This window comes from Protopterus annectens, chromosome 12.part0 (assembly GCF_019279795.1).
Source record: "Protopterus annectens isolate FY-2018-M chromosome 12.part0, PAN1.0, whole genome shotgun sequence".
In the NCBI taxonomy this organism is placed as follows: Eukaryota; Metazoa; Chordata; order Ceratodontiformes; family Protopteridae; genus Protopterus; species Protopterus annectens.
In genome coordinates, this window is record NC_056746.1 from 511649058 (window position 1) to 511676842 (window position 27785).

At 43.8% G+C, this 27785-nt stretch overlaps 1 protein-coding gene across 2 annotated transcripts in view; it reads right to left on the reverse strand.

Annotated features, from left to right (window-relative positions):
• COPS3 (COP9 signalosome subunit 3) overlaps window positions 1–27785 on the reverse strand; it is a 985788-nt gene that overhangs the window by 719221 nt on the left and 238782 nt on the right. For both annotated transcript variants that reach the window (XM_044089656.1, XM_044089657.1), the window contains exon 5: window positions 16206–16298. In XM_044089656.1, the coding sequence (XP_043945591.1) occupies window positions 16206–16298 (93 nt within the window). The remainder of the gene's footprint in view (window positions 1–16205; window positions 16299–27785) is intronic.

Genomic DNA, 27785 nt, shown 5'->3' on the forward strand with positions numbered 1-27785 from the left:
CGATGCTGGTGCTCTGTGTTTTGAAAGGAGATCTACAATCTGATGTTGTAGGGCAAGCACTCTTTCTGAAGGAAGTTTTAAGACATGTTGACTGTGTCTAAGTCTGCTCCTGTAAACACTGTATGCTGCAACAGCTATACCGTAGACTTTTCTGAATTTATTGTGATGTCCAGTTGTAAACAGAGATCTAAGGTAGTGTCCCTTGCCTGAATAAGCTGATGCCTAGTGGGTGCGGTGTGGAGCCAGTCGTCCATATATGGAAACACCCAGATTCCTTGATGTCTCAAGTGAGCCATGACCACTGCCATACATTTGGTGAACACTCTGGGGGCCGTAGTGAGACCAAAGGGCAGGGCCCAAAATTGGAAATGAAACTGGAAATGACTGGCTCCCAGCTGAAGCGCAAGTGATCCCTGGATGGCCTGGCCATTTTGATATGGTAATACACATCCTGAAGATCTATTAAGCACTTCCAATTGTCTTTCCCTAGGAACGGGAGAATAGACTGAAGCGTGACCATCCGGAACTTTCTCCTTTCTACATACTTTTTGAGTCTGCTGAGGTCCAAAACTGGTCTCCAATCCCCTGTTTTCTTTGGCACTAAAAAGAATACAGTACGTTCTGGATCACTGCTGGTCTGCTGGGACTGGTTGGATGACTTTTTTTTCTAATAGTTTTTGAACCTCCATTGTGGGAACATCCCATAGACTGGGTGGAACATCCAGGATTCCTTTTGTTGGTTTGGAGTAGGTATGAAAGGGGATGAAATAGCCTCTGGATATAACATTTTGTACCTATCTGTCTTTTGAAATTTTGAGCCAGGTGCCTGGGTACAAAGATAAATGTCCCCCGACTGCCTCCAGAGCAGGACAGTTGGGTCTCCTTTCAGCAGTGCTGGTAGGGCTTGACAAGGAACTGATCCCTGTCGCCCTGGTTCTGCAGACCCCCTCTGCCATGTGGGCATCTTCCATCATTGCCCCCTCCTCTGCCCCTGGAGGAGGCTTTATCTCGTGAATTCGAAAAGGCTCCTTGGGCTTTGCGGAACCACATTTTCCCTCCCCATTGACCTTTAGGGTAAGGTCTAGTAGGGGTGGAAAAACTGACTCCTACAGCAGATGGAGTCTTTTCGTCTTGCTCATATCTGGTGAGGGTCTCTCTAACTTTTGGTCTGAAAAGGAAAGAACCATCAAATGGGGCATTCACAAAGGACGACTTGAAAGGTTCAGCAAAGGAACATAAGCGCATCCAGGAATGTCTCCGAAGAGCTACTCCTGTACCCACTGCCCTACTCATCCCATCAGCTGTATAAGATACGAGGCAAATGGAAGAGTTGACGATAGAATTGAAGGTAGCAAGCTGAGACGTCACTTTGTCCACCACTGTATCGGCTACTGCACCCTGGGGAGCATCTCCTAGCTCTTTCAGGAGATCTCTTTGAAGCCTTGGGAAGTGGGCTAGATAGTTCAAGGACCGAAGAGCGAAGGTCGTAGAACTGAACATGTGCTTGCCATATCTGTCCATAATCCTAGTTGCCCTATTAGGAGGATGGACAGACGTGGAGATCTCCGACATCTCTTTCTTAGTGGCTGCCGCAACCACCATGGCAACAACAGGTATTAGTCTGGATAAAAAAGATTTGCCATGAGGCACTGAGATGTATTTGCTGGGCCTCCTAGGAACGGGCTCCATAGTATGTGGTGACTCCCACGACCTTCGAGATAAAAGGTCCATCAACTCATCAAAGGGCGGAGAAACCCAAGTCAAGGCCCAAAACCCTTCAGGAGCACCGATTCGTCCTCAGTAGGGTTAAGAGGCTGCCAGTCACTCCTCTGCTTAAGGATCTTTAGGATATCCGCAAAGGAGATATCCTCAGAGGGGGACTTAGGGGGACCCTTCTGATTCCTCCAAATTGGTGTCAGATGTGATGGATTCCTGTGGGGAATCTGAATGTCTCCTCTTACATAACCTCTTCCGAGGGACCTCCTCAGTGGGAACTTCTGGGGAGGTCTCGGAAGAGCAGGGTTCCCCCAATGGGGCTTCCTGAGGCTCCGCATCCCTACGCTTATGATGGGTCTGCAGTGACGGATAAGATTCTGGTGCTTTCCGGGAGGAGGTGGCCATTTCAGAGGTTGTGGCTGTCCGGGAGGACAAAGCCCCCCCCCTCATGGCATCGAAGACCCCACGGCTCCGGTGTGAGGAAGCAACCGCGTCCGAAGACACAGATGACTCCTCTCGCACCTAGACCGCAGGCTCTGAGCCCAAGGTGGGAGCCGAACTCATCCACGCGGAGGCCCCAAGGGGAAGAGTCGGAACCGATGCATCGGTTCGACTCCCCTCCCAGGAGCAGATGGGAGAGTCGGAACCGATGCATCGGTTCGACTCACCTCCCTGGAGCAGATGGGAGAGTGTTGGCTCCCAGAGTCCGCCGCCAGAGCAGAAGACATCAGGGTTGTCGATACCGACAGGTCCGATATGAGTGTCGGTACCAATGGTTCCACAAATGACTGAACGGCTTCCTCAGGCTCTGATGTCTTGATTCAAGTTGGAAGAGGAGCAGAAATCAAAGGAGCTGATGTTGTCAGCTCCAAAGCTGCCTGGGTCGAAGCCGACAGAATTTCAGCCAGCGCTGGATCTTGTAAAAGTCTCTGTACCACACGATCCACATCCGAATCTTACAGTCTGGAAGCTCGAGAGGAAGCTAAAGAAGGAGCTGGTGAACCCAGAATTGGAGATCTTAAAGTCAGAGAGACCGGTTCCGACCAACTAACTGTACTGACAGTTCCAAGGACTGTGGAACCGTGGCAGGCACCTTTTTCAAAACCTTCGGAGCTGGAATCCCTTCGGATCCGAACTTGTAGATGAAGCAGAAGACGATGGTTTTGACGAAAGTTTTGGTTTCCCTGGAGAAGCAAGTCTGATTGAAAGGCAGACTTAAGTCCACGCTCAACCAGCTTCCTCTTCCTCTCAGAAAAGACACTGGCACTGAACCCATGGCAAATGGAACAAACTTCCTGGAGATGAACCTCTCCAAAACAGTAAACACAGGTGGTATGACCATCTGTGATAGACATCTTCTTGGTTGCATTTAGGGCACTTTTTAAACCCTGATTTAGCCTCATCAGACATTATGCCAAATAACACATAGTAACAACCCCAAAGAAAAAGCAATAATATCTCAGTTGAAGAAAGTCTCGTAAAGGAAATAAGCCTGACCGGCTAAGTTAACAATAACTCAAAAAAAAAACACTCGGCTAAACAGACTAGCTTTTGCAAACAAAACCAAGCCTAACCAGCTATAGAATTATATTAAAAAAAAAAAAAAAAACACTAAAGAAAGCCTAACTTCGGCTAAACGGGATAGCGAGAAAGTACAGTTGTGTACACTTACCATTAAATGTAGATGCTCGAGTGTATTCACTGTTGCAGTCATTACATTAGGGTAATCCTGCTGGCAGGTTGCTCTCAGCCGGCCTGAATTCCAAAATATATATATATATATATGGTTTACTATCATTTAATCGAAGTGGACTCGGTCGAATGATCATATCATCGACCGACATCCTCGAAAACACAATGACAAACTCGAATTGCCGAAATACATCTCGAATGCGACCTAGGGACGAGCTTTAACATGGGTCAAGATAGGGATTTGTACTTTCGCAGTATCGAGTTCGACATTGCCAATGTTCGATGTTTATGAAGTAGATTCGACCGAGTCCACTTCGATTAAATGATAGTAAACCTATATATATATATATATATATATATATATATATATATATATATATATATATATATATATTAAGGGGGAAGGCGGGTGCTGGACTGCAACAGTGAATACACTCGAACATCTACATTTACGTTAAGTGTACACAACTGTACTATGTTCTTCGTGTTTCACTGTCACAGTCATTACATTTGGGTAGAGTCCCAAAGCTATGGTTGGGAGGCTGGAACTAGACAGCAGTAGGAGCGGCTATGAGGCCCTGCAGAACTGCAGTGGCAAAGCCTGCCCTGGATTTAGAGTAGAATGGAAGATAATAATGCTTTGTAAAGGTGTGCACTGAACTCCAAGAAGCTGCTTCTAAAATGTCTCTGGCTGGTACTCCCCTGAGAAAGGCTGCTGAGATGGCTGCAGCTCTGGTGGAATGAGGCCTAATGCCTTTAGGCACTGGCTTGCCATGGTGTAAGTAGCAGAAACGAATGCAGTGGCCTAACCACTTAGAAACAGTCTGCTTTGAGATGGGCTTTCCTTGTGATCCTGCAGCATATGCCACTAGTAATTGCTCTTTCTGAAAGCTTTGGTTCTGTCCAAGTACAATCTAAGCGGTCTGTGCATGTCCAAAGAATGCAGAATTCTCTTCCCCTTGTTCTGTGGATTTGGGTAAAAGGTTGGCAGATGGATGGCTTGGTTAAGAGCCACACTGGACACTACTTTAGGCATAAATGTTGGGTTTGTCCTCAGGGAAACCCTGTCTGGATGAAAAATTATGAAAGGTTCCATAGCCATGAGCGCCTGTAGCTCTGAAACTCGTCTTGCAGAAGTGATTGCTAAGAGCAGAGCTGTGTTCCAAGATAAAAACTTCATATCAGCAGTAGCAGCTGGCTCAAAAGAAGGCAGGGTGAGCTTTCCTTGGGGGCCTTAAATTTTTGACTCCTCTGAGGTACTGTCTTAACAAAAGGGTGAGAAAAAAGTGGTGGCTCTGTATTGTAATGAGCCGAAAAGGCAGAGGCATGAATTTTAATTGATGATAAAGATGGGCCTTTGTCCAGCATCTCAGTTAAGTATTGCAAAATATGAGGAATATTTGGTACCGCTGTATCAGTTCCTTGTGTCTGGTTCCAGGCACAGAATCTCTTCCATTTTCCAGCATAAGACTTTCCAGTACTAGGCCTTCTGGCTTCCAGAATGACATCCATCACAGCTTTACTGAAAGGTGTTTTTTGTATGACTACATTATACGCCATGCTGCCAAGTTTAATGTCCTGAGTTGGCTGTGCATGATCTGATGGTTTTGCTGGGACAGTAGTCAAGGTATCTGAGGTAAGGTCCAAGCTGGGTATAGATATAAGTTTCTTAGGATTGGATACCAGTACTGGCGTGGCCAGTCTGGGGCAATCAGTATCATCTTTGGCTTCTCCTGTCTGACCTTTAGGAGCACCTTGGGAAGGAGAGGCAGAGGAGGAAAGGCATATACTGATAGGTTTTTCCAGCTGAAAGATAGAGCGTCCACTTTCCAAGATTGTCTGTGATAGGTACTTGTGCAGAATCTTTTTAGTTGGTAATTGAGAGGGTAGGCAAATATATCTATGTCCGGGCATCCCCATTTCCTTGTTATCATGCTGAAGACTTGTGGATCCAGCTTCCACTCGTGGGATCCATGAGGTTTCTGCTTAGTTCGTCTACCAGAGTATTCTCCTTTCCTGGCAGGAATTATGCCTGCAGACGTACTTGGTAAGTCAAAGCTGTGTCCCACAAGGTCATGACTAGTCTGCAAAGGGGGCAAGAATGTGTACCCCCCTGCTCGTTTATATACCACATGACCATGGTGTTGTCTGTCTTTATCAGTAGTTGTCCCGGATGAAGTAGGTCCTTGAAGGCTGTCAGGGCCTTTTGAACAGCTAACATCTCTTTTTGATTGATATGTAGATGCATTTGGTTTGAGGACCATGCGCCCTGAATGTATCTTCCTGCCATGTGGGCTCCCCAGGCATAGTCTGATGCATCCGTCGTTAGTGTCTGCCTGGCTGGAGGTAATGTGAATGGCTGTCCCTTGTTCTGGTGACAAGCCTTTGCCCACCATCGAAACTCCCGTTGCAGGCAGGGAATGAGAGTAATGACCGTTTCCAGGCTGTGGCAATGTTGAGTCCAAACACTTTTTAGGTACCATTGAAGTTTCCTCATATGCAGTCTTGCATATGGAATTAGTAGTATGCAGGATGCCATGAAGCCCAAAGCCTGCAGAATTCTTCTTGCAGACAACTGGGCCTTTGTTGCCAACATTTTGAAATAGGTAGTCAGTTGCCTTTGTTTGTCTGGCATGAGATGAGCCATCTGGGCAGTTGCATTTAAGCTTGCACCCAGGAATGTTATCTCTTGTGAGGGTACTAATTTTGATTTCTTTTTGTTGACTGTGTACCCAAGGCATGTTAGAAGTCTTTTCACAAACGCCAGATGTTGAAGAAGAATGTCCTTGTTCTCTGCTTGAAGGAGACAGTCGTCCAAGTAAGGATATATTTGTATTCCTCTTTGTCTGCATAATGCAATTACTGGTGCCAGGCACTTTGTAAAGACCCTGGGTGCAGTAGATAAGCCAACGGGCAGTGCAGAGAATTGGTAATGCATTGAACCAGCCTTGAATCTTAGGTATCTTCTGCATGATTGTTTGAATGGAACATGCAGGTATGCCTCTTTTAGGTCTAAAATCACAAGCCAAGCATTCTTGCCCAGCATGGGCAGGAGCTGCTGCAAAGTCAACATTTTGAATTTTGGAATATCCAGGAAAGCGTTCAGAATAGATATGTCCAGTATTGGCCTCCAGGCCTGGTCCTTTCTGGGTACCAAGAACAGTCTTGAGTAAAATCCTTGTCCCTGCTCTTGCTCTGGTACTTGTTGAATAACCCCCATTGTCCATGAGGGACGAGACTTGTTTTTGTGCCTCTGCTCATTGATTTTTTGGCAGATCTGGCAAGCCATTTGCCTTTGGCAGAGTATGGAAATGGGACTTGTAGCCTTGTGACACTGTTTAGAACCCACTTGTCCTAGGTTATGATGTGCTAATTTTGAACAAAAAGTGCTAATTTTCCCCCTAAGGGTGCTGCCAGAAGATAAGTGCTTGGTGCAGGCAGGGGGAAGTCATTGGGACTGTTTTCTGTATGTTTGTGATCTATCTTCTCCAGCTTTGGAGGTAGAAGCACCCCATTGCTTGGGCCTATAAGAACCTTGAGCCTGGGATGTGCCCCTAGGGCGTCTGGATCTGCCCCTTTGAGGTCTGTCTGACACAGGAAAGGACCAATTTTTTGTAGGCCAGTGTCTACTAAACCTAGGTGGCTGTACTTGTAAAAAATCTTTCACAGTTTGCATAGATTTAGCTTTGTCCTCCATTTTCTTTAACAGCTCTTCTGCCTTAACACCAAAGTATCATGCTGTAAAGGTGCATCTAGTAATTTAACTTTAACATCATCAGGCAGATTTTGTTCCTTTAACCAAGCATGCCTCCTAATTACAGAACCCGTAACTGCGGCCCTGAAGGAGGCCTCCAAAGAATCAAAATCACATTGCAAAGTATGTTTTCCAACTTGTTCTGCTGCATGCAATAAATCCTGCATTTCCTTGTTTTCTGCACATTCAAAATTTAACAACATTTTCTGTTTAAGCAATCCAATGACATGTTGCTAATACTGAAGCATATGAAATTGACAGTTTAAGGCCCATATAGCCAAAGTTGCAGATGTGTAAACATTTTTTCCCCATCTATCCAGTGCCCCTGAATCTCTGTCAGAGGGTGTTGGGTTTTTTGCAGTGGAAGCCTCAACTCCCTTTGGACCCTGTGAAATAGTTTCTGGGTCAGCAGCAGGGCTTTTAAAAAGAAATTTGTGAGAGTCAGGAACCCTGTAATATCTGTCAGGCTTAACAGGAGCTGGGGGTAAGGAGTCAGGGGTCAGACTAGACTCCGAAAACACATCATCTACAATGTCTAACACAAGAGGAATGGCTAGAGGCCTGTGCTGCGGTAGTAAAAGAAAATCCCTGAGCCTCTTTTTAGATTCTGAAAAATCTTGGCTCTCCCAGTGGAAATCCTCCCTCATGGTATGCAAGGTTTCCCCAAAGGAATAGTCCTCAGGAGATGCTGAAGGTATAAATTCTTCAGCATCAAAATTCTCATTGGGGGGAAAAGAATATTCCTGATCAGAAGAGGAATCAGAAGAAATAGAAACCTGATCTGAAAATTCATAGTCAGTGTCTTGCCTAGGCCTCTTACCAGGAGGGGGATGGGAACCCCTGATCAAGGTAATCAAGTCTTCGACCCATAGAGGCTTGCCCACATGGCTCTTAAGTTTGTTCCCTTGCTTTAGAAGGTGCTTTAGTCTTTGCCTTTGAAGCTGAAGTCGTTTTAATGTAAAGATGTTTAGGTCTGAATACACCCTCATAAGTCGGTACCTGCTCAGCGGCTCTGGACCCATCTGAGGGATTAGCGCCAGAGGCTCCAATACCTTGAGTATCCAGCGGCATGGCCAACTCCACGTTGGAGTCGGTAGCGGCCTGCGACTCTAAAGTAGCGGGCGTCAGGGGCTGTGAAAGCGCCTCACTGAGAACTGGTGACTGGCTTAGGAGAAGCTTTGTCGTCAGTTTTGGACCTCGGTTGTTTTTCTCTATCCTTTTCTTTGCGTTTTTTGTAAATTCCGGTAGTTGGATGGCTATCCGATGGCATTTCAGGATAATTAAACCGGTGTCCAAAAAAGTTTAAAGCAAAATCATACCGACGCTTAATAGTGTGTTGGTTAAATCTAGCACAAAACCGACAACCAGTAACGTTGTGATCAAGGCCTAGGCAAGGAATACTAAGAATGAAAATCCTTATAAGGTATTTGCTTTCCACAAGAAATACAATTATTAACTTTTTCTGACATCGGTCTGGAGCAAGTAAAAAAGTTTCCCCAACGGGGTACTTAGCTTTATTGAAGACTTCGGATCTGAAACTCAAACATGAAAATCTCAGGAGTCGGCCGACTTGCGAACTGCTTCTGCTTCGGGCACCGCCCGGCAAGAAAGACTGAAGAAAATGGCGTTGGCTGCTTCTTTTACACCCCTGACGACCTGACGTCAGGGAAGGGGCGACAGCAGCTGACACAGGACCTAAGACTTTGGAATTCAGGCCGGCTGAGGGCAACCTGCCAGCATTACCCTAATGTAATGACTGCAACAGTGAAACACGAAGAACATCTAACAAGGCACCAACAAGGCTTAATCGTCAAAAAGAAACACAAATTCTGTCAACTTTTTGCTCTCAACTAGCGCAAAAAACTAGCACAAAAAAGAAAACCTTAATGAAGGATAGCCTATCCTTAGTTAAATACACAAATACTGTTTTCTTTACCTGAAAAACTGTCCAAAACTACAAAAAAAGAACACACTTATCTGTAACAACGGCCTGAGCTGTAGAAAAACACACGATCTGCTGCAGAGGCAAACCAGATCTGGGGGAGGTATAGGTGCATTGTGGGATAGGGTTTCGGCCTCAAGCTGTTAAGACATCTATGGTTAACTAGAGGAGGCCCTCCTTCCATTCCTCTGGTTTCAAATGACTTAAAAAGTCCCACGAGTCTTTTATAATATGAGGTACCTTGTCATATACAGGCTTGAGCCATCTATGACCGAGCCATCTATCTATGACCGTACCAAAAGGAAATGTCTTAGACTTACTACCAGACATAATTGGTCTGAAGGAAGGTTCTAAGACATTTTTAGGAATTTTCAGAACCCCTACTATGGTGGGTAGTACTGGAAATTCAACATGTAAAAATTTGTAAAGATCCAGATGTATTCTATTGTCTAAAAGAAATTCCTCCAAAAATAAATCTATACGTCGATACCCTATTTTGACTTCATTTAAAGAAGAAACTTCATACTTTTTAGAGTTGTGCAATATTTCAAATATTTTACTGGTGTAGTCCAAGGGGTCTTATAAAACCACACCTCCCCCTTTATCGGGATAATAAATAATAATCATGTGTCTATGTGTTAGTGAGATATGAAGCATATGTACACAGAGCATATGGATATTCAAGTACGTTCTTCACCAAAAAAGTTTACACACATCATATTTATTATTTTTTTCACATATGGAATTGCTTAAACATTGATTTTATGAAAATATCAGTATGTATTTAAGGTTTTTAACCATTATGTATTTAAGTAAGATGTATTGTGGGTAGCTTGTGGTTTTAAGTTTATATATGAATATTCAGTATTATTCATTAATATATATATAATATGTAGATTAATTGAAGGTTAATTCCCATTGGTGCAAGATTGGAATATAAACTGTCTTAATTACACTGTGTTCTGATGAAGTCTACGCTTAACCAGAGTGGTTATTTTTTATTGTGTATTTTACAATAAAGTGCAACATTATCAGCCAGTGATTTCTTGGATTTTTGAGTACTGGTACACTTTACAGCGATTCATTATTTGCCTTTGTTGTTCTTAAGAAAAACAGAGAACCTTACACGATCATGCTGGTCACATATTGGAATTTCATGTTGCCTGCACTGGCACCATCACAGGCATGAGATCAGTGGTAGCCCTTGCAGGTACAGCAGTGGAGCAAGCAAGAAAAAAAAACTGTTACACACTGCACCCCACATCCACCCCCACACACACCTAGACCCACACCCAGACCCACACACACCCACACCCACCCAGACCCACACCCACACACACACCTAAAGACCATATCTTACCAGTGATTAACAAAGAGGACCATCTGATGTTTCCTATGATTGGATTATCCTCCACCTATTGCTAGTAATATTTTTTTGGAAATTCCCAGGTTTGAAACTGGTCACACACCCACAGTGAAATTACTGTACGACTACAGAAACATGCTCACCCCCTCCCCCCTGCACCATGCCTGTCCATTTTATCTTTTTCCAAGTAAGTACACTTTTTCAAAAAAGAAAAGATTTGCCATTCTAACTGCTGGCAAATGACATGATATGCACATTTATTTACAAGGATTCAAATTAGACAAGGGGTGTTGGGGAAAAAAAAAACACCAATCGGAGACGGGAGTAAGGACTTCCATCACCCATGAAGGGGGGGGGCCTCTCTGTGCAGCAACCAATATGGTATGGAGGGGCCTCAGATTCATACCATAATGACTGCTCTACTATCTATAACATGTAAAACAGGAGATCTTCTAGGTATGTTTCCTACTGTTGGGTAGATTGCCCAGGCATCGAAAACCATCTGGAAGAAGTCAAAGAACTACGCTAAGACAAACTAGAAGGTTGAGCACTGTGGAACACAAGCAAACTGATCTCACTCCAAAGCTAAAAACAGGGAAGTTTACCTTGAAAGGGACCAATGTGGCCATTAGGCCAGCGATGACTAAACAAGTACTACAGACAGCTAACTTTTATAGCAGAAGCAATATTGCTACCTAGGCCAGTGGGCAAAGCAACCAGTGGCACAAGAGAATCCTTTCCTTTCCCCTTCGGGTAACAGGGGAGTGAAAGTACAGTTGTGTAAGAACTTAACAGTAGATATCCTACTGATAATGGCTGCATTACTTCTGATAAATGGTTTGTCAATGCTGTTGTTCAGTCAGAGTATAAAGCTTTATCTTCCATAGGTCAAACATCTGATGTATGACCTCTGCTCATTTGCTTAGGGCATAAAGACAGAACTATAAGCATGGATCCTCGGACCATCTTCAATCCAGCAGCCTGAACACTACTGATAGATGAGACTGGTCAGCTGTGAGGGGTGTAGCTCAAACTGATAAGAAAATTCCCCCACATCTATGTAAGAGAGCAAAAGCTACAGCAAAGGGGGGCGAGACAACTGAAGATAGAGGTGAGATACAGAGGGGATGGAGGGTGGATGGAATTCTGCAACAGCAGTCTACTGCATTGTCTTGAGAAGGGATTTATGTGGCTTTGAATGTGATCTTTACTTGTGCTGGTGGTATGCAGAAGGAGAGGCTTGGAGGGGGGGGCAGAGAGGATCCAGTCTTCTAGGTATGGAAACACACTGAAACCTTTTAGACTCAAGGGAGCTGCCACCACTGCCATTCATTTGAACACCCTGGAGGCTGAAGTGAGCCCAAAGGGTAAGGCTCTGAATTGGTAATGAGTGCCGCCCAGCTGAAAGCATTAAGTGTCTTCAGGAGTGTCTGTCTATTTTGATAGGATAGTACATGTCCTGAAGATCTACTGAGCACATCCAACCATCCTTGTAAATAAATGGTAGAATGGACTGTATTGTGAGCATTCAGAACTTTGATTTCTTCAAGTACTGATTCAACCTGCTTAGATCCAAAAAGGGTCTAAGGTGCCCCGTTTTCTCGGGCACTAAAAAGAAACGCGAGTAAGTTTTGAATTTTATTTGGTCTCGTGGGACCTTTTGGATGACACTTTTCTAGCAGCTTTGGATTTCTTGTGCTGCTGCTTTCTTTGACTGCATGGAACGTTGGGAAGATTCTTCCTTTTGGAGGATGGGAGTAGGAAAAATGGTATGCAATAACCTTTTGATATTATTCTTGGCACCCATGAATCTTGTGTTCTATTTGCCCAGGTGTCTAGGTGCAAGGACAATCGTACCCTGGCTGCCTCCAGAGTTCGACAGTCGGGCAGCACTTAAGGGCTTGTCTGGAAAAGAACCCCTGAAACCCTTATTCTTCTGGCCTCCTCTGCCTCTAGGGTGACGTCTTCCATTAGAATTTCCTCCTCTGCAAGAATTACCACTGTTTGGGTCTTAGAAAGGTCCCAGAGATTCTTAGGAACTACATCTTTTTACCATCTGTCCGATTCCTGGAAAAGGTTTGCAGAGGGGTAGAAAACTTGATTCCTACGGTAGTCTTTCCATCTTGTTCTCTGCAGGTAAGCATCTCTTTTACTGATGGTCCAAACAATGAAGTAAAACACCAGTGGCCAGCATTTGCAGCATATAAACTCCTCCAGACAAAAAAATAATAAAATAGATATTTACTGAAACATAACTGCAACTAAGTGCACTGATATCAATTCAAACTGGTTTCGGCTATTCAGCCTTCATCAGTGAAAAGTATGTGCGATTCAAAATGATTCATGAATATTTATAGAAACCACCAACCAATGGAAACATGGTTTAGTCCATCCCAAACTCAAAATGACAGTCAAATTCCAAGCACTATTAGTCCTTAAAATAATAGAGGCATTATAAATACAGTCATACTATAAATATATCTTAATACAGATTAAACAATGAAGTGCCACTGAATAGGGTGTTGATAAAGGATGTCTTAAAAGGCTCCGCAAAGTTGCATAGCCATATCCAGGCATGTCTCCTTATGGCAATGTCTGAACCAGCTGCTTGCTTCTGAGGTACCTTCAGCTGTGTGAGAGATTAACCTTATAGAAGAATTTGATATGGATAAGAAAGTGGCCAGTTGTGAGGACATTCTTTTGAAATCCTCTGCAGAAATGGAGTAAAGAGTATTTGACAGCTTTTTGATCAAATCTTTCTGAAGTCTAATAAACTGAGCCATGTAGTTTAATGACCTCAGGGCAAAGGTTGCAGAGGCAAAGACTCTCTTTCCAAGTCTGTCTAACACTCTACACTCCCCATTTGGCAGATGGACTGAAGAACTCTGTTCTACTAGCTCCTTCTTGGTGGCTGCCACCACCAAAATAGCATCAACCGGGACTCCTTTGCTCCAGTGGGGTCGGTCTTTTGGCAGGGCTAAAAATGTGTCCTGTCTTTTCGGATCAGTTCGATGGTATCCAGTTCCTTCCAAGCTCTGTGGGAAAACAAATTTGTAAGTTCATCTGCGGGGAGGAGGGGGGATTGTTGACCCAAGAATTCGATGGGCCAGAACCAAAAGCCTCCAAAAATACTGATTCTTCTGGAGAGGGGTTTTGGGAAGACCAGCCACCTTTTTGTTTTACAATTTTTAAAATATTGCCAAAGGAGATGTCATCTGGTGGTGATCTGGGGACCCTTCTTCATCAAAACTGGTATCCTCCCTGAGTTACTCCATCAGGGAGTCGATGTGTCTTCCTTTTGCATGTTATCTTCTGATGCACTACCTCGGAGATATTCAGATGAGGTGTCAGAAGAGAGGGGAATTTCATCTAGTGGAACCGGTTGGACATTTATTGGAACTGGCTGTCCCTGTGGAGTAGGTATGATTGAATCAGAGCTGGAAACCGATGAAAGAAAAGGGACAGGATCCAACAAGTGAGAGGGCAGTTCTGTGGAGAGAGAAAAGACCCTTTCTACCATCTCAAAAGCAGACAGACCAAGAGAAGCATTGACCACCCTCTCAGAGTTGAAACTCCCAATGAAGATAGGTCTTGACCACTCTTGGATCTGAGCCGAGAATGGAACAAACTCGATCCAAGCCATCCAGAGCCAAGTCTCCAAGGGGAAGGGATGGATCCGACAAAAATCGAAGCTGAACTGATCCCCTCAGATCCAATGCCAACACTTCAATTCCAGAACCTGTTCTGACCCAAGGGTACTGAAGCAGAAGTAATCAAGGATACAGTCTGAGCTGAAGAAGCAGCTCTCCTCGGATCAGATACCAGACCTCTTGGGAATTTCAGATCCTGGGACTCTGAAACCACTGGACAGATCAGAGAAGACGACAGAATGGTCCTAGATGTTGTAGACATATTCATGGATCTGAAAGGGGACAGAGCTGGTAAGATCCCCATCTCAGCTCAGAGAAATTTTTGCATCATCCTATCAACATCTTCCGATAAACTTCTGGAGGACCTAGAAAAAGTTGTGGATGGGGGCCTGGAGTATTTCTTGAGAGTCTGAAACAACTGAGCAGGCAGGTTTGGCGATATGGGTTAAACATGAAATTTTGGAGTAAGACTCCTGTGAGACGTACAAGCTTTGGATCAGAGGACTTAGGATCTGAAGGTGTTGTTGTAGGGGATGCTAAATTAACAATACGAGCCAAAGCCTTCAGGTCAGAGGATCAGATCTTCGAATCTAATGATGTCGGATCCAAAATTTTTCATGTTTTCACAGGAGGCTCCGATGACTACCTTGGGGACTTCAAAGGAGAGCATTTCTTATGCTCCAATGGAGCCGATTTACTAGATTTTGAGGGGGTTTGAGCCCCAGAAGTAGTAGCTGGTAAAAGAGCTTTTAACATAAATTTGTTTTTCCCATCTGCCGAGGCCCTTGGATTTAAAGTAGAACAAACTGGACATGCAGTGTCCAAGTGCCCAGCACCAAGGTGGTACATACACTCCTTGTGGGCATCTGAATTAGGAATTTTATGCCCACAAGAAGTGTATTTTTTAAAACCGTTTGGCTTATCCAACATGGTTAAATACAGCAAAGTATTAAGTCAAAAAAAGTTTTTTTTTTTTTTTGAGATAAAGAGAACAGTGAAGAGTTTAACTACCAACAATTTTAGAATATAGAAATACCCTATTAACTAAAAAGGTAAACATCAGAGAAAAATACCAGCAATGGTATGGAGAGATACTATATTGAATAGTATGGACAGCAAAAGAAACTTAGAATCTTCTAACGATTTGTTGAAACACTAACAGGGAGGACACTAAAGTTAAAGATAAATATAAGGAGAAATATCATTCAAGGAAAAAAAAATCTACAAACTCACAAAATATCACTTTGAAGGAATGAGAGAGGAACCCGTGTCTGTTCAGGATGGTGGAAAACAAGATCTGAGGTAATGGGGATGGAATGATGCATTACAGATAGAGGGAGGAGCTCGAGAGCTGGATTCGAAGTCTGGAATACATAGCTGGGTGATCAAATCCAAACTCCATTGGTTGAGGAAGAATGAAAAGGACATCATCACATTCTTGCTGTTTCATATAAGCCTTTACTCTTCTCAAACCAACGCAAGTAGTTTTTACCAACAGTAATTTCCAATCACCATAGCCAAAATACTAATCAAGGTCACAGCTATACACTACTTTGGTTTCCACTTCACATAAAGCAATACAATATTAATCAAGTAAGCCAAGATCCCGGAGGTAGAAAAAAGTAGACCGTTCAAGTTTGATAACCATGTTAAGTAGACTGATCGGTAAACCTTTTCCAGCTATGACACAAGGCTACAAAGGTGACAAGGTGAACAGAGTTGTAGCAATACGCTGTTGCTATATACTGTTATGATATAAACATATGTACAACATAATACAGTAAACATTTCAGTTTAGCATTCAGATACTATTATAGTATATAACTATGTTTTCTGAGAATTCAAGCAAAATGTTTCCTGCACTTGGACCAACAGGGGCACACTAGCAAACATTATCTATACTACTTGTCAGACCTTTAGAAACAATGCAAAGTCAATCTTAAATAAATCATCATATCAGATAAAATAAAAATTCCCAGCACTGAGATCCAAATCAGGGAATGTTCTGAGACAAACCTGCAATGCCCCCTGCCTCTGTTTACTATTTAACTTTCACATATTAGACAGCATGCAGTTGCTTCTCACCTGGCAGAGGTCTGCATGAATTGAGGTCAGCTGGTTTGTATTCATCTGCATCTTGTCTATTGCCTGTCTGATGATACTTATCCCTCTCAGGGGCTGTGAGGGCAGAAAACAAATGTCAAAAAGCAGGCATGGCTTAGTGGTAGGTCATACAGACTATGAACAAAATAGGTCAACAATATGCAGCAGGTAGAGACTCGTATAAAGCTTATGAAACAGTCCCTTCACCCTCCCTTGAAACACCAGCTTTATTATACCCATCCAAAACTCTATCTGAACCGAACACAAACTTCTGCAGGAAAATGCAGCAAATGGCTTACATTAATGCTCAGCATCATCAACTCTTGCATTGCTATCACATCATTTTGTTACAAAGATTTCTCTTTCAACTTGCTAAACACACTAGCTATATTGTCAGACCCACATTCATAGATGAAAATTAGACAAGTAATATTCTGCAGTTCGCGATAGTTGTGAGGAAGAGTTATAAGGACAGGACATGTAATCAAAGGTGTTACTGGAAAGAAAATGCTACCTTATAGTCCCATGCCTGTAAGTTTATTTTTTGAAGCATATGTCATTTAACACAGACATTATTAACTATCAGCTTAAAGGGGGGCTACTACAACAGCTCACCCCCATCCCCCTGGTATTTATGTATCAGACATACATAATTTCTTGCAAGGCTGGAAAGATGGCCGATTATCGGTCTGTTATCATGGAAGAAAAAGTTAACCATAGAAATTCTTTAATCCAGGGGATCTCTCAGCAGAGAGAAGTAAATGCTCATTCAGTGACCATGCAGCATGCAAACAATGAGACTAACATGTTAATCTGCTACCTCTTTGAAGGCCTAATTCCAGCTAACAGATGTGGTTTATAACTACGAACCATTTTAATTTAACCAAAGAAAAAATATCACCCCCTATTAAACAATGGATTACAGCAACTAAATAAAACTACAACAAATTATACTTACCTGCATTTAAAAGTAACTAACAAGCTGCTTCAAAAAAGAGATGATAGCAAACTATTTGTAGTTTTCCAAGAATAACATAGCAAAGTCTAATTTCACTAAACATCCAATCAGTGTCATTTAAAAAAAAGTACAGTTTTGTACCTACCATAAATGTAGATGTTCGAGGATCCACATTGCTGCAGTCCTAACAATTGGGTAGTCCGCTGTCCCAGTCGGCCCGAATACCAAAGTATATGGCTGACGTCGGTCAAGGCGCATTAGTCTGACGTCAGGACGTCAGGGTACTAATGCGCATGACCGACGTCATATCCTCAGTCTTTTCTTGCCCCAGATGTCAGAAGACCCTAAAAAGACAAGGCCAAAACCAAAAACACCAAACACTCCTGCACCAAAAATATGTACAATATATACAAAATTACAAGAGTATAACCTCACCCACACAACCACCCCTAAACACAGAGGGAAGGAGGGAGGTAAATTGGACTGCAGCAATGTGGATCCTCGAACATCTACATTTATGGTAGGTACAAAACTGTACTATGTTCTTCATTCCACATTGCTGCAGTCCTAACAATTGGGTAGAATCCCAAAGCAGAGGTAAGGGAGGCTGGCAAATCATAAAGAAGCAGGAGCTGTCAACATGCCTTGCAAAATAGCTGTGGCAAAACCAGCCCTAGATTTAGAGTAGAGAGGAAGGTGGTAATGCTTAGAGAAAGTATGCACTGAACTCCAAGTAGCTGCCTCCAAAATATCCTTAGTTGCCACCCCCCTTAGAAATGCTGTTGAAGTGGCAGTAGCCCTAGTGGAATGAGGCCTAATCCCAGCTGGAATCTCCTTGCCATGATGGGAATAACAAAATGCAATGCAAAACCCAATCCACTTAGAAATAGTTTGTTTTGACACAGGCTTGCCCTGAGAACTCAAAGCAAAAGAAACAAACAACTGCTGAGACTGCCTAAAATCCTTAGTCCTGCTTAAATAATAACGCAACTGCCTGTGTACATCTAAAGTGTGCAAAATCTTTTCCCCCTTATTTTGGGGATCTGTGTAGAAAGTAGGCAAATGAATAGTTTGGTTTAAAGCCACACTAGAAACCACCTTAGGCATAAAAGAAGGATTAGTACGTAATGATACCCTATCCTTATGGAAAATCAAAAAAGGCTCTACCGCCATAAGGGCCTGCAATTCAGAAACCCTTCTTGCAGAAGTAATGGCCAACAAAAAAGCAGTCTTCCATGACAAGTATTTCAATTCAGCAGTAGCCGCAGGCTCAAAAGGTTGTAGAGTAAGTTTCTCCAACACAAAATTGAGATCCCAAGCAGGAGTAGGAGCTCTACGTGGGGTCTTATATTCTTTGCCCTCTAAGAAATTGCTTGAACAAAGGATGCGAAAACAATGGTGGGTCACAATCATAGTGAGCTGAAATTGCTGCAGCATGAATCTTAATGGAAGAGAAAGACAAACCTTTGTCCAATAACTCAGTAAGATATTGAAGAGCCACACTCAAATTAGGCTCAGAAATCTCCAAATTCTTTGCTGCACTCCAAAATAAAAATCTCTTCCATTTTTCTGCGTACACTTTCCTTGTACTAGGTCTTCTGGCTTCCATAATCACATTTAAAACTTGTTGAGGAAGTTGAGACCTGCTGTGTTTCAAAACAGAATATGCCAGGCTGTTAGATGAAGAGAGTGAAGCTTGACATTGAGCAGGTGACCGTCCCTCTGAGACAACAGGTGTGGAATCAAAGGTAAAGGCCATGGAGGCTTCCTTACCAGACTCCTCAGTAATGGGTACCAGTGTTGCCGAGGCCAATCTGGAGCTATTAAAATCATCCTTGGCTTGTCTTGTCTGACCTTTAGGAGCACCTTTGGGAGAAGAGGCAGAGGTGGAAAGGCATACACATGAAGATTTTTCCAACTGAAAGAAAGAGCATCCACTTTCCAAGCTGTGTGATGAAACCTCTTTGTGCAAAACTTTGGCAGCTGGTGGTTTAGTGGAGAAGCGAACAGATCTATGTCTGGAGTTCCCCATGACACTGTCAATTTCGAAATACATGAAGATCCAGTTTCCACTCGTGGGGATCCATGATTTGTCTGCTTAACACATCTGCTAAGGAGTTCTGTGCTCCGGCAGAAACCTTGCCTGAAGAGTTAGTTGCAAGCTGAGCGCAGTCTCCCATAAAATCATTGCTTGCCTGCATAACGGGTAAGAATGTGTTCCCCTTGTTTGTTGATGTACCACATGACAGTTGTGTTGTCTGTTAGAATCAACACCTGCCCTGGAAGAAGTAACTCCTTGAAAGCCATTAATGCAAACTGGACTGCTAACATCTCCTTCATGTTGATATGCAGATGCTGTAGTCTGGCAGGCCACTTGTCTTGTATCCACTTTCCATTTAGATGAGCTCCCAAGCAATGTCTGAGGCATCTGTCGTTAGAATCTGACTCGCCTCTGGCCGGGTCACAGAGAGTCCCTTGTTTAGGTGACATTCCTGAGCCCACCACAAAAATTCCTGTTGAATGCAAGGTATTATTTGAATGACAGTGTCCAAATCCTGGCAGTGCTGTGTCCATACATTTTGAGATACCATTGCAGCTTCCTCATATGCAGTTTGGCATTGGGAAGCACCAGAATACAAGATGCCATGAACCCTAAGGCTTGAAGGACTGTCCTTGCAGTCAGCCCGGACTGAAGAGATAGTTGATGGAAGTAAATGGAAAGATTCTTTTGTTTGTCCGGGGTTAAAAAGGCCATCTGGGCTGCTGTATTCAGTCTCACACCCAGAAAGCACATGTCTTGAGAGGGTACTAGACTGGACTTTATTTCGCTCACAGAATACCCTAGGCATCTTAGCACTGCTATCACATATTCCAAATGCTGTAAAGGTCTTCCTTTTCTTGAGCCAGAATCAGGCAGTCGTCCAAGTAAGGATAGATTTGTATTCCTTTTAGCCTGAAGTAAGCTATCACTGGAGCCAGAACCTTTGTGAATACTCTGGGCGCAGTAGATAAGCCAAAGGGCAATGCAGAGAACTGATAATGGGAATTTCCAGCTCGAAAACGCAGATACTTCCTGCAACTTAGTCTGATAGGCACATGAAGGTAAGCCTCCTTGAGATCTAAAGTTAACATCCAGTGATCTTTGCCCAGCAGAGGTAAAAGCTGTTGTAACGTCAACATTTTGAACTTGGGAATGTCCAGATAAGTGCTGAGGATAGATAAATCCAAAATTGGTCTCCACGTGTTCCCCTTCTTTGGTACTAGGAACAGGCGAGAATAAAATCCTAGGCCCCTTTCTGGCACAGGAACCGGTTGAATGGCCCCTATTTGGAGTAACAGAGAAATTTGCTTGTGAGCCTCTTTTCTTTGTAGAGGAGGAATGTCTGGCATGCCTTTGAAAGGAGGCAAGGTATGGAAATAAAACCTGTAACCGTGGTGAATGATATCCAAAACCCATCTGTCTTGGGTAATTAAATCCCAATTTTCTTTGAAAAGAGCCAGCCTTCCTCCCAAAGGTGCTGCCAGACGAGAATGTACTGGCAGCTGAAAAGGCAGGTCATTGGGTCTGTTTACGAAAGGACTGACCCCTGCCCTCACCAGAAGTCTGAGCAGGTGAACTCCCTGTTCTAGGCCTAAAAGAACCTTGAGCTCTGCCCCTACCACGCCTAGACCTACCCCTAGACTGGGAATCATAAGCAGGATATGTCCATCCCTTAGTAGGCCAATTTCTACTAAACTTGGAGGCTGCACCTGCAAAAAATCTTTAACAGTTTGCATAGACTTAGCCTTGTCCTCCATTTTCTTTAAAACTGCTTCCACAGGCGAACCAAACAACACGTCAGACTGTAATGGAGCATCCAAAATCCTTGTCTTAACATGCTCAGCTAAATTCTGATCCCTCAACCAGGCGTGCCTACGAAGAACAGAACCAGTGGCAGCCACCCTCGAGGAGGCCTGCACAGCATCAAAACCACATTGCAAGGAATGCTTACCCACCTGTTCAGACACATGAACTAAATCCTGTGAAACTGGCAATTCAACGCCCTCATGGCTAAAGTGGAAGAAGTATACACTTTCTTTCCCCATCTATCCAAAGCCCTTGCATCTTTATCAGGAGGAACAGGATTTTTAACAACAGAAGCCTTAACACCTTTAGGCCCCTGGGAGACAGTTTCCGGGTCCGCCCTAGGACTCTTAAAAAGATACTTATGAGCTTCAGGCACCCTATAGTACCTATCTGGTTTAACTGGGGCAGGAGGCAAAGAATCAGGGTTCAGGGAAGCCTCTGCAAAAACATCTTCTTTTGTGGAGAGGCCACAAAAGTTCCTCACCAAAAGGATAAAGGGTCTCAAACATCTGTCCTATGCTGCCCGACTGAAAGAACTCCAGCTCTTTTCGCGCCACGCTTGCTCAGAGGTGACCTTTGCCTAACATACAAGGCCATGTCAAACCCAGATTTGATGAATATGCTTCCTCAAAAAAAAAATCCGCCAGAGCCAGAGGGGCGGGAGACTTTAACCTCGACCACGGGCTATTAATAGGGCGTGCTGGAGGGATAGATTCATCACCCAAAGACTCCCTATGCTGTGGAATAAAATCGGTATATGTGAGGCAGAGCACCTCGCTGGCCTTGTTCAAGAGATCTGACCAATGGGATGGAGATCGCAGATATACCCCAGGGATTACCTCAGTGTCACTGCTCAACAGAGGCACAGCAAAATAATGGGTATAGTTCCCCATACTAAAGGGGTGGCGTAAGCCACAAAACTATGGGCTAGGCTTGTAAATGCCCTCGGGCAGATAGCCTAGTATGAACCTATGAACCTATTCAGAACAGGAGGTATAGCTAAAGGCCTATGCTGGGGTAAAAACAAGAATTCCCTAAGCCTCTTCCTGGAATCAGAGAAATCTTGACCTTCCCATTTAAAATGCTCCCTCATGGAAAGAAGAGTCTCTGAAAATGAAAAATCCTCAGGAGGAGAAGCTGAAGGAGTAGAATCATCCACATCAGAATCAGAATAAGGAGGATACTCCTGCAAGTCTTCAGCCGAAGACTCAGAAGCCTCCGAACACTGCTCAAAACTCTCAAACTCAGGTTCCACCCTAGGCCTCTTATCAGGAGGGGGCATAGAACCTCTAATCATAGTAATCAAATCCTCTGCCATTTTAAGCATATGTTTCTTAGGCAAAGATCCTGAAAAGCTAGGAGAAACCCCCACTGAAGTTAAACCTGGCCTGCCTCTCAAAGAAGCCTTGGAAACAGAAGGGGAGGCTCTAACCACCTTAGGAAGAGAGGGAAGAACAGCCACCTGAGAAGCCCCTTCAGCCTGGCCTACCTCCTGAGAGGACACATCCTGTAACAGTAAAGTCTCTCCCTGAGACTCCAAAGAAACTCCTGGCAGAACCTCCGGCTCCACTGAGCCTTCTAAAGAACCGACGTCCGGGACTGTCGGTTCTTCCAATCTAGGCTTTGCTGCTTTGTCCTTGCGCTTTTTGGACGAAGCGGGCGTCGGAGCATCCGACGGCATTTTATAATTACAACGCTTCCCATAAACTAACCTGGCTCAGTCTAACCTTCTCTTAATAGTGCGTTTGTTAAATCTAGCACAAGAGCGGCATCCAACAACGTCGTGCTCAGGCCCTAAACAAGGTAAACACAAGGTATGGTAATCCCTATGAGGTATCTGTTTCCCACAAGAAATACAGTTATTCACTTTTTCTGACATCCGGTTAAATACTGAGGCAAGAAAAAGCCAAAATATTCCCCAACGGGGTACTTAGCCAACTTTGATTCGGTCTGAAACTCCGACTTCAGAAAATTTCAAAACGCCAACCTGCACTCGCAAAACTGCTTCTGCATCGGACCATGCGGCAAAAAAGACTGAGGATATGACGTCGGTCATGCGCATTAGTACCCTGACGTCCTGACGTCAGACTAATGCGCCTTGACCGACGTCAGCCATATACTTTGGTATTCGGGCCGACTGGGACAGCGGACTACCCAATTGTTAGGACTGCAGCAATGTGGAATGAAGAACATCTACCAACACTACAGACCAGTACACACAGTGCTGTGCTGAAGGGCATAACCATGCTTTACTCATTTACAAAAAGAGTTATAATGTAAAGTAGTATGCGACCAGCTCTGCCCCCCCCCACCTCCCCAAGGATGGGCCATGCCTATTCACCCACTACCTGTCAGGCACCCAAGCCACTAATCAAACTCCGGTTACCTGAACAGCAGTCAAGATTTTGTCCCTGCTACACCACTCAAAACACAGATTCACTGTTAATCAAAAATATACTACATTTGCCACAATTATCAGAATATCACATCACTCTTGTCTGTTTGTTTTTCTCCAACTGCTTGCCCTCCCTTTCAATTCTTACAGTGATGGCGTATCACCCCCTCCCCCAATAAAAAGACTGGTGTTTTGCAACACTGCTTTACTGGGCTGTTTCCCTGCTACACCAAGACATATCCATATAGCTCTGTGATCACTTTGCCTTTTCATTAATTTCATTTTTTAAATGTGCTCTGTCCATTACAGTTTTCCTTTTTGTCTCATTACGTTAGAGGAGGTACAGTTGTGTAAAATCTTACCATAAGAGTAAATGTCCCTCTCGTCACTGTTGCAGTATTCTTAACATCAGGGATCCCCTGCCAAGGGCAGCCCAATGTCCGGCCAGCATACCAAAGCCTTTAGGTTGTTATTGATGGTCGTATGTCACACATATGCTCCCTGTGCAAGGAGTAGGGCATAAAGGTGACGTGTGGACTTATCCTCAGAACTGAGAAACCCAGGAGGAACCCAGCCCTAGGAAACCAGAGAGCAACACACACACATCCAGACGGACAAAAAAAAACAGGGAGAGGAGGGAGGGAGTGAATATTGCAACGGTGAAGAGAAGGACATCTACTGTTATGGTAAGATTTTACACAACTGTACTATGTCCTTTCATTTCACTGATGCAGTATTCTTAATACGAGGGAGAGTGCCAAAGCTCAGGAAGAAGACAGAGAGGAGGAAGGGCCAACAGAGACTTCTAGGAACCCATGAAGAATAGTCTTAACAAAACCAACTCTAGCCTTAGATATGGCATCCAATTTGTAGTACTTTGTAAAGGTATGCACCGAAGATCAGGTAGCTGCCTCAAGGATAGAATTAGTATCCAAACTTTTGAAAAAAGCACCACAAGAAGCCATAGCCCCAGTAGAGTGAGCCTTAACCACAGAAGGAAGGCTCATACCAAAAATAAATGGCTTTAGAAGTCAAAGAGGAACAGTCTGCTTGGAAACAGTCAAACCCAATGATCTAGGATGAAAAGAAACAAAACGCTGATCAAATTTTTTAAAATCATTAGTTGTGTCCAAATGAAACCAAAGTTGCCTATGCACATCCAAAGTGTGCAACACATTCTTGCTAGCAGATTGCGCAGCAAGTAAAAAAGAGGGCAAATTAATAGACTGATAAAAGAAGGACTGGTAGGGAGAGAGACACTGTCCTTATGAAAAATTAAAAAAGGAGGAACAGCTGTAAGGGCTTGCAGCTCAGATACCAGTCTGGCAGAAGTAAGGACCAACAAAATAACAGTCTTCCAAGAACAATGCTGTAAGGAAGCTGAGGGTCTATGTCAAATAAAAGAATGCTTGAAATATAGATCGTCATATGGTCGAGACCATATGATCGACATTTCAAGTGTTCGAAGGTTGACTTTAATGGCACCATACTGTGCAGAATGGGAGAATTTCCCATTTCTGCAATGAAGTGCGGTCTCGAAGTTGGTATATTTAAGTAGGAGGGGCTTGCCCCCCTGCTCGCATTGTTATGTTATGTTTTTCTTTTTTAATTATATATTCGAACTTTCAAATATCGACCATATAGTTTCGAACATATGGTATTCGACATTTTGACAGTTCGAATATATAACATAGACCGGAAGCTGTCAAAAGGAGCCAGAGTCAATTTATCCAGAACAAAATTAAGATCCCAGGAAGGAGGAACAGGTTTCCTGGAAGAACTAATATGAAGGACATCTTTAAGAAACTGTTTGACCTCGAATCTAGAAGCCAAAGTTGGAGGGAAACCCAGACAAGCATAAACAGCTTAGAGGTAGGCTTTAATAGAAGAGTATGCCAACCCAGCATTGAGCAATTCACCCAAATAAGAAAGAACCAAAGGAACATCCACAGTAAGTGGGTCCAGGTTATGACAGACACCAAACAGAAAACCTCTTCCATTTGGGCAAGTAGGATTTCCTAGCAGTGGTGTTTCCTGGCCTCCTACAGAACCCAAAGCAAGTCCTCAGAAAAAAAGGTGCCTATAGGGAATCAAAATCCCAGTGTCAGCTGAAGCGTGGGCAGGTGGGAATGGATGTTGGACCCCTTGTCTTGTCTGCGTAGGTCCATCCTGTGAGGTAACCTGTGATGATTGCCCTTGGCTAGGCACAGAGGAAAGGGAACCAATGCTGTCTGGACCAAAATGGAGTCACCAACAAGATTTGGGGGGAGTTGTGCTCTATCCTGAGCAGGACCCTCGGAGTGAGAGGAAGGGGAGGGAAGGCGTAGACAGACATCCCCTTCCAAGAAAAAGATAGGGCATCCACCTTCCAGACCAGAGGATTTGTGACTCTGGTGCAAAACAGAGGAAGCTGTCTCTTCAAAGGAGAGGCAAAAAGATCTAACAGAGGAGTATCCCACTGATGGACAATGTCCAGAAACACATATTTGTGAAACACCCACTTGGGAGCCTGTGTTATAACCTTCTCAGAGAGTTTGACACTATGTTCAGCTCTTTAGGAATACAGACAGCCTAAGAGTCACTTGGCACTGGAGAGCTAGATGCCAAACTTGAAGAGACAGCCTGCACAGAAAAGTAGGACTGTGTCCCCCCTTGCTTGTTGATGTACCACATTACTGCAATATTGTCTGTAAAGATTGTGAGAGGCCCTAGAAGAGAGAGAGAATGATAAGCCTGAAGGTTGAAAAGGAGAGCTCTCATCTCCTTAATATTGATATGGTCTGACCTCTGATGAGGGGGGCCAGAGACCTGGACCCTTGAGGGGACTGATAAAAGTCCCCATCTCAGGTCTGAGGCATCAGAAAAGTTCCCAAGTAGGGACTGGGGGGTCCAAGGTTGACAGACAGCTGATGAATCCACCACTGAAGCTTGAGATTGAGGAATAGAAGAAAAGGGACTAGAAAATCTAAAGGATGACCGTGTTGGAGCCATACTGACTAAGAACCACTGTAGTTTTCTCATATGAAGCCTGGATTGAGATGCCATAGAAATAGTGGAGGCCATGAATCCTGCATCCCTGAAGAATTCCCCGACCGTAAATGAAACCTGAGGAAGAAGGGACTGAAAAAGGCAATCAGAGAAATAATATTGGGAGGAGGCTGGAATAGGGATGGTCTGGAGCCTGCAAATGAGAAAGGCACAATCCTGAGAAGGAACCAGCACTGATTTCCGGGAGTACATTGTAAATCCCAGGCTTTGCAAGAGACATACAGTATAGAGAAGGAGTTTAAGCAAGGTCTTGGGGGGGGGGGGCTGAATGAGTAAGTCATCCAGATAAGGAAAGATTTGAACTCCTCTCATCCTGCAAAATGCAACCACAGGAGCGAGGCATTTGGTGAAAATCCTTTGGGCAGTAGAAAAGCCAAAGGACAAAGCAGAGAACTGAAAATGCATGGAAAAAACAGAGAAATCCAAAATTCTCCTGACAAGGGGATAAATGGGAATCTGAAGCTAAGCATCCTTGAGATCCAGAGAGACCAGGAAAGCCTGGGTAAGTAGAGGAAATAGGATATAAATGGACAACATCCATAAGGAAGGATCTTCAGAAAGGTACTGAGCTGAGAGAGGTCCAGAATGGGTCTCTAGGTTCCTTCTTTCCTGGGAACCAGAAACATTCTGCAATAAAGCCACTTCCCCACCTAGGAAGGGGGTACAGCTTGAATGGTGCCCTTGAGAAAGAAGGCCCTGAAACAGTTCTGGAAAGAAAGGAAGCTGTTCCTCAAAAGGTTGAGTGATGCCCAGAAAGGCAGAGAGGAAGGGATTTCCACACCATGGAGTATCCCTGACAGAAGATTGACATAACCCTAGAGACTAGAGTGATCCTTAACCAAATGTGGAAGGGATATAGAAAGACAGAGAGAGAAAGTAACCTGACTGAGGAAAGGGGAGACAGTCAGATAGAATCTCATTTGTCTTGAAAAGGAGGTTTCAGAGAAGTGGCAGTCTGAGTAGATTTAGCAGAAGAAACCACCTAGAACCAAAGTGTGAGGCTGTCTGCAAACAAAAGCAGATTTACAGGGATAATTCCTTTGGAACTTGGGAATAGGAGAAATAAAAAATATGATTCAATTCCTGTAAGGCCTTGCCCTTGTCTTGCAGAGGCTTAAAATGCTTAGCAGCTGCGGAACCAAATAGGTTCTTATTACCAAGAGGAGCATCCAACACTTTGGTCTTAATGTCATCAGGCAAATGCTGGAGATAAAGCCAACAGTAACATATCAACACAGAGCCAAAAGCAGAGCCAAAAGCAGTAGCTCTAGAAGAGGCATCCACTGCATCATAGCTACATTTAATAGAGTGGTG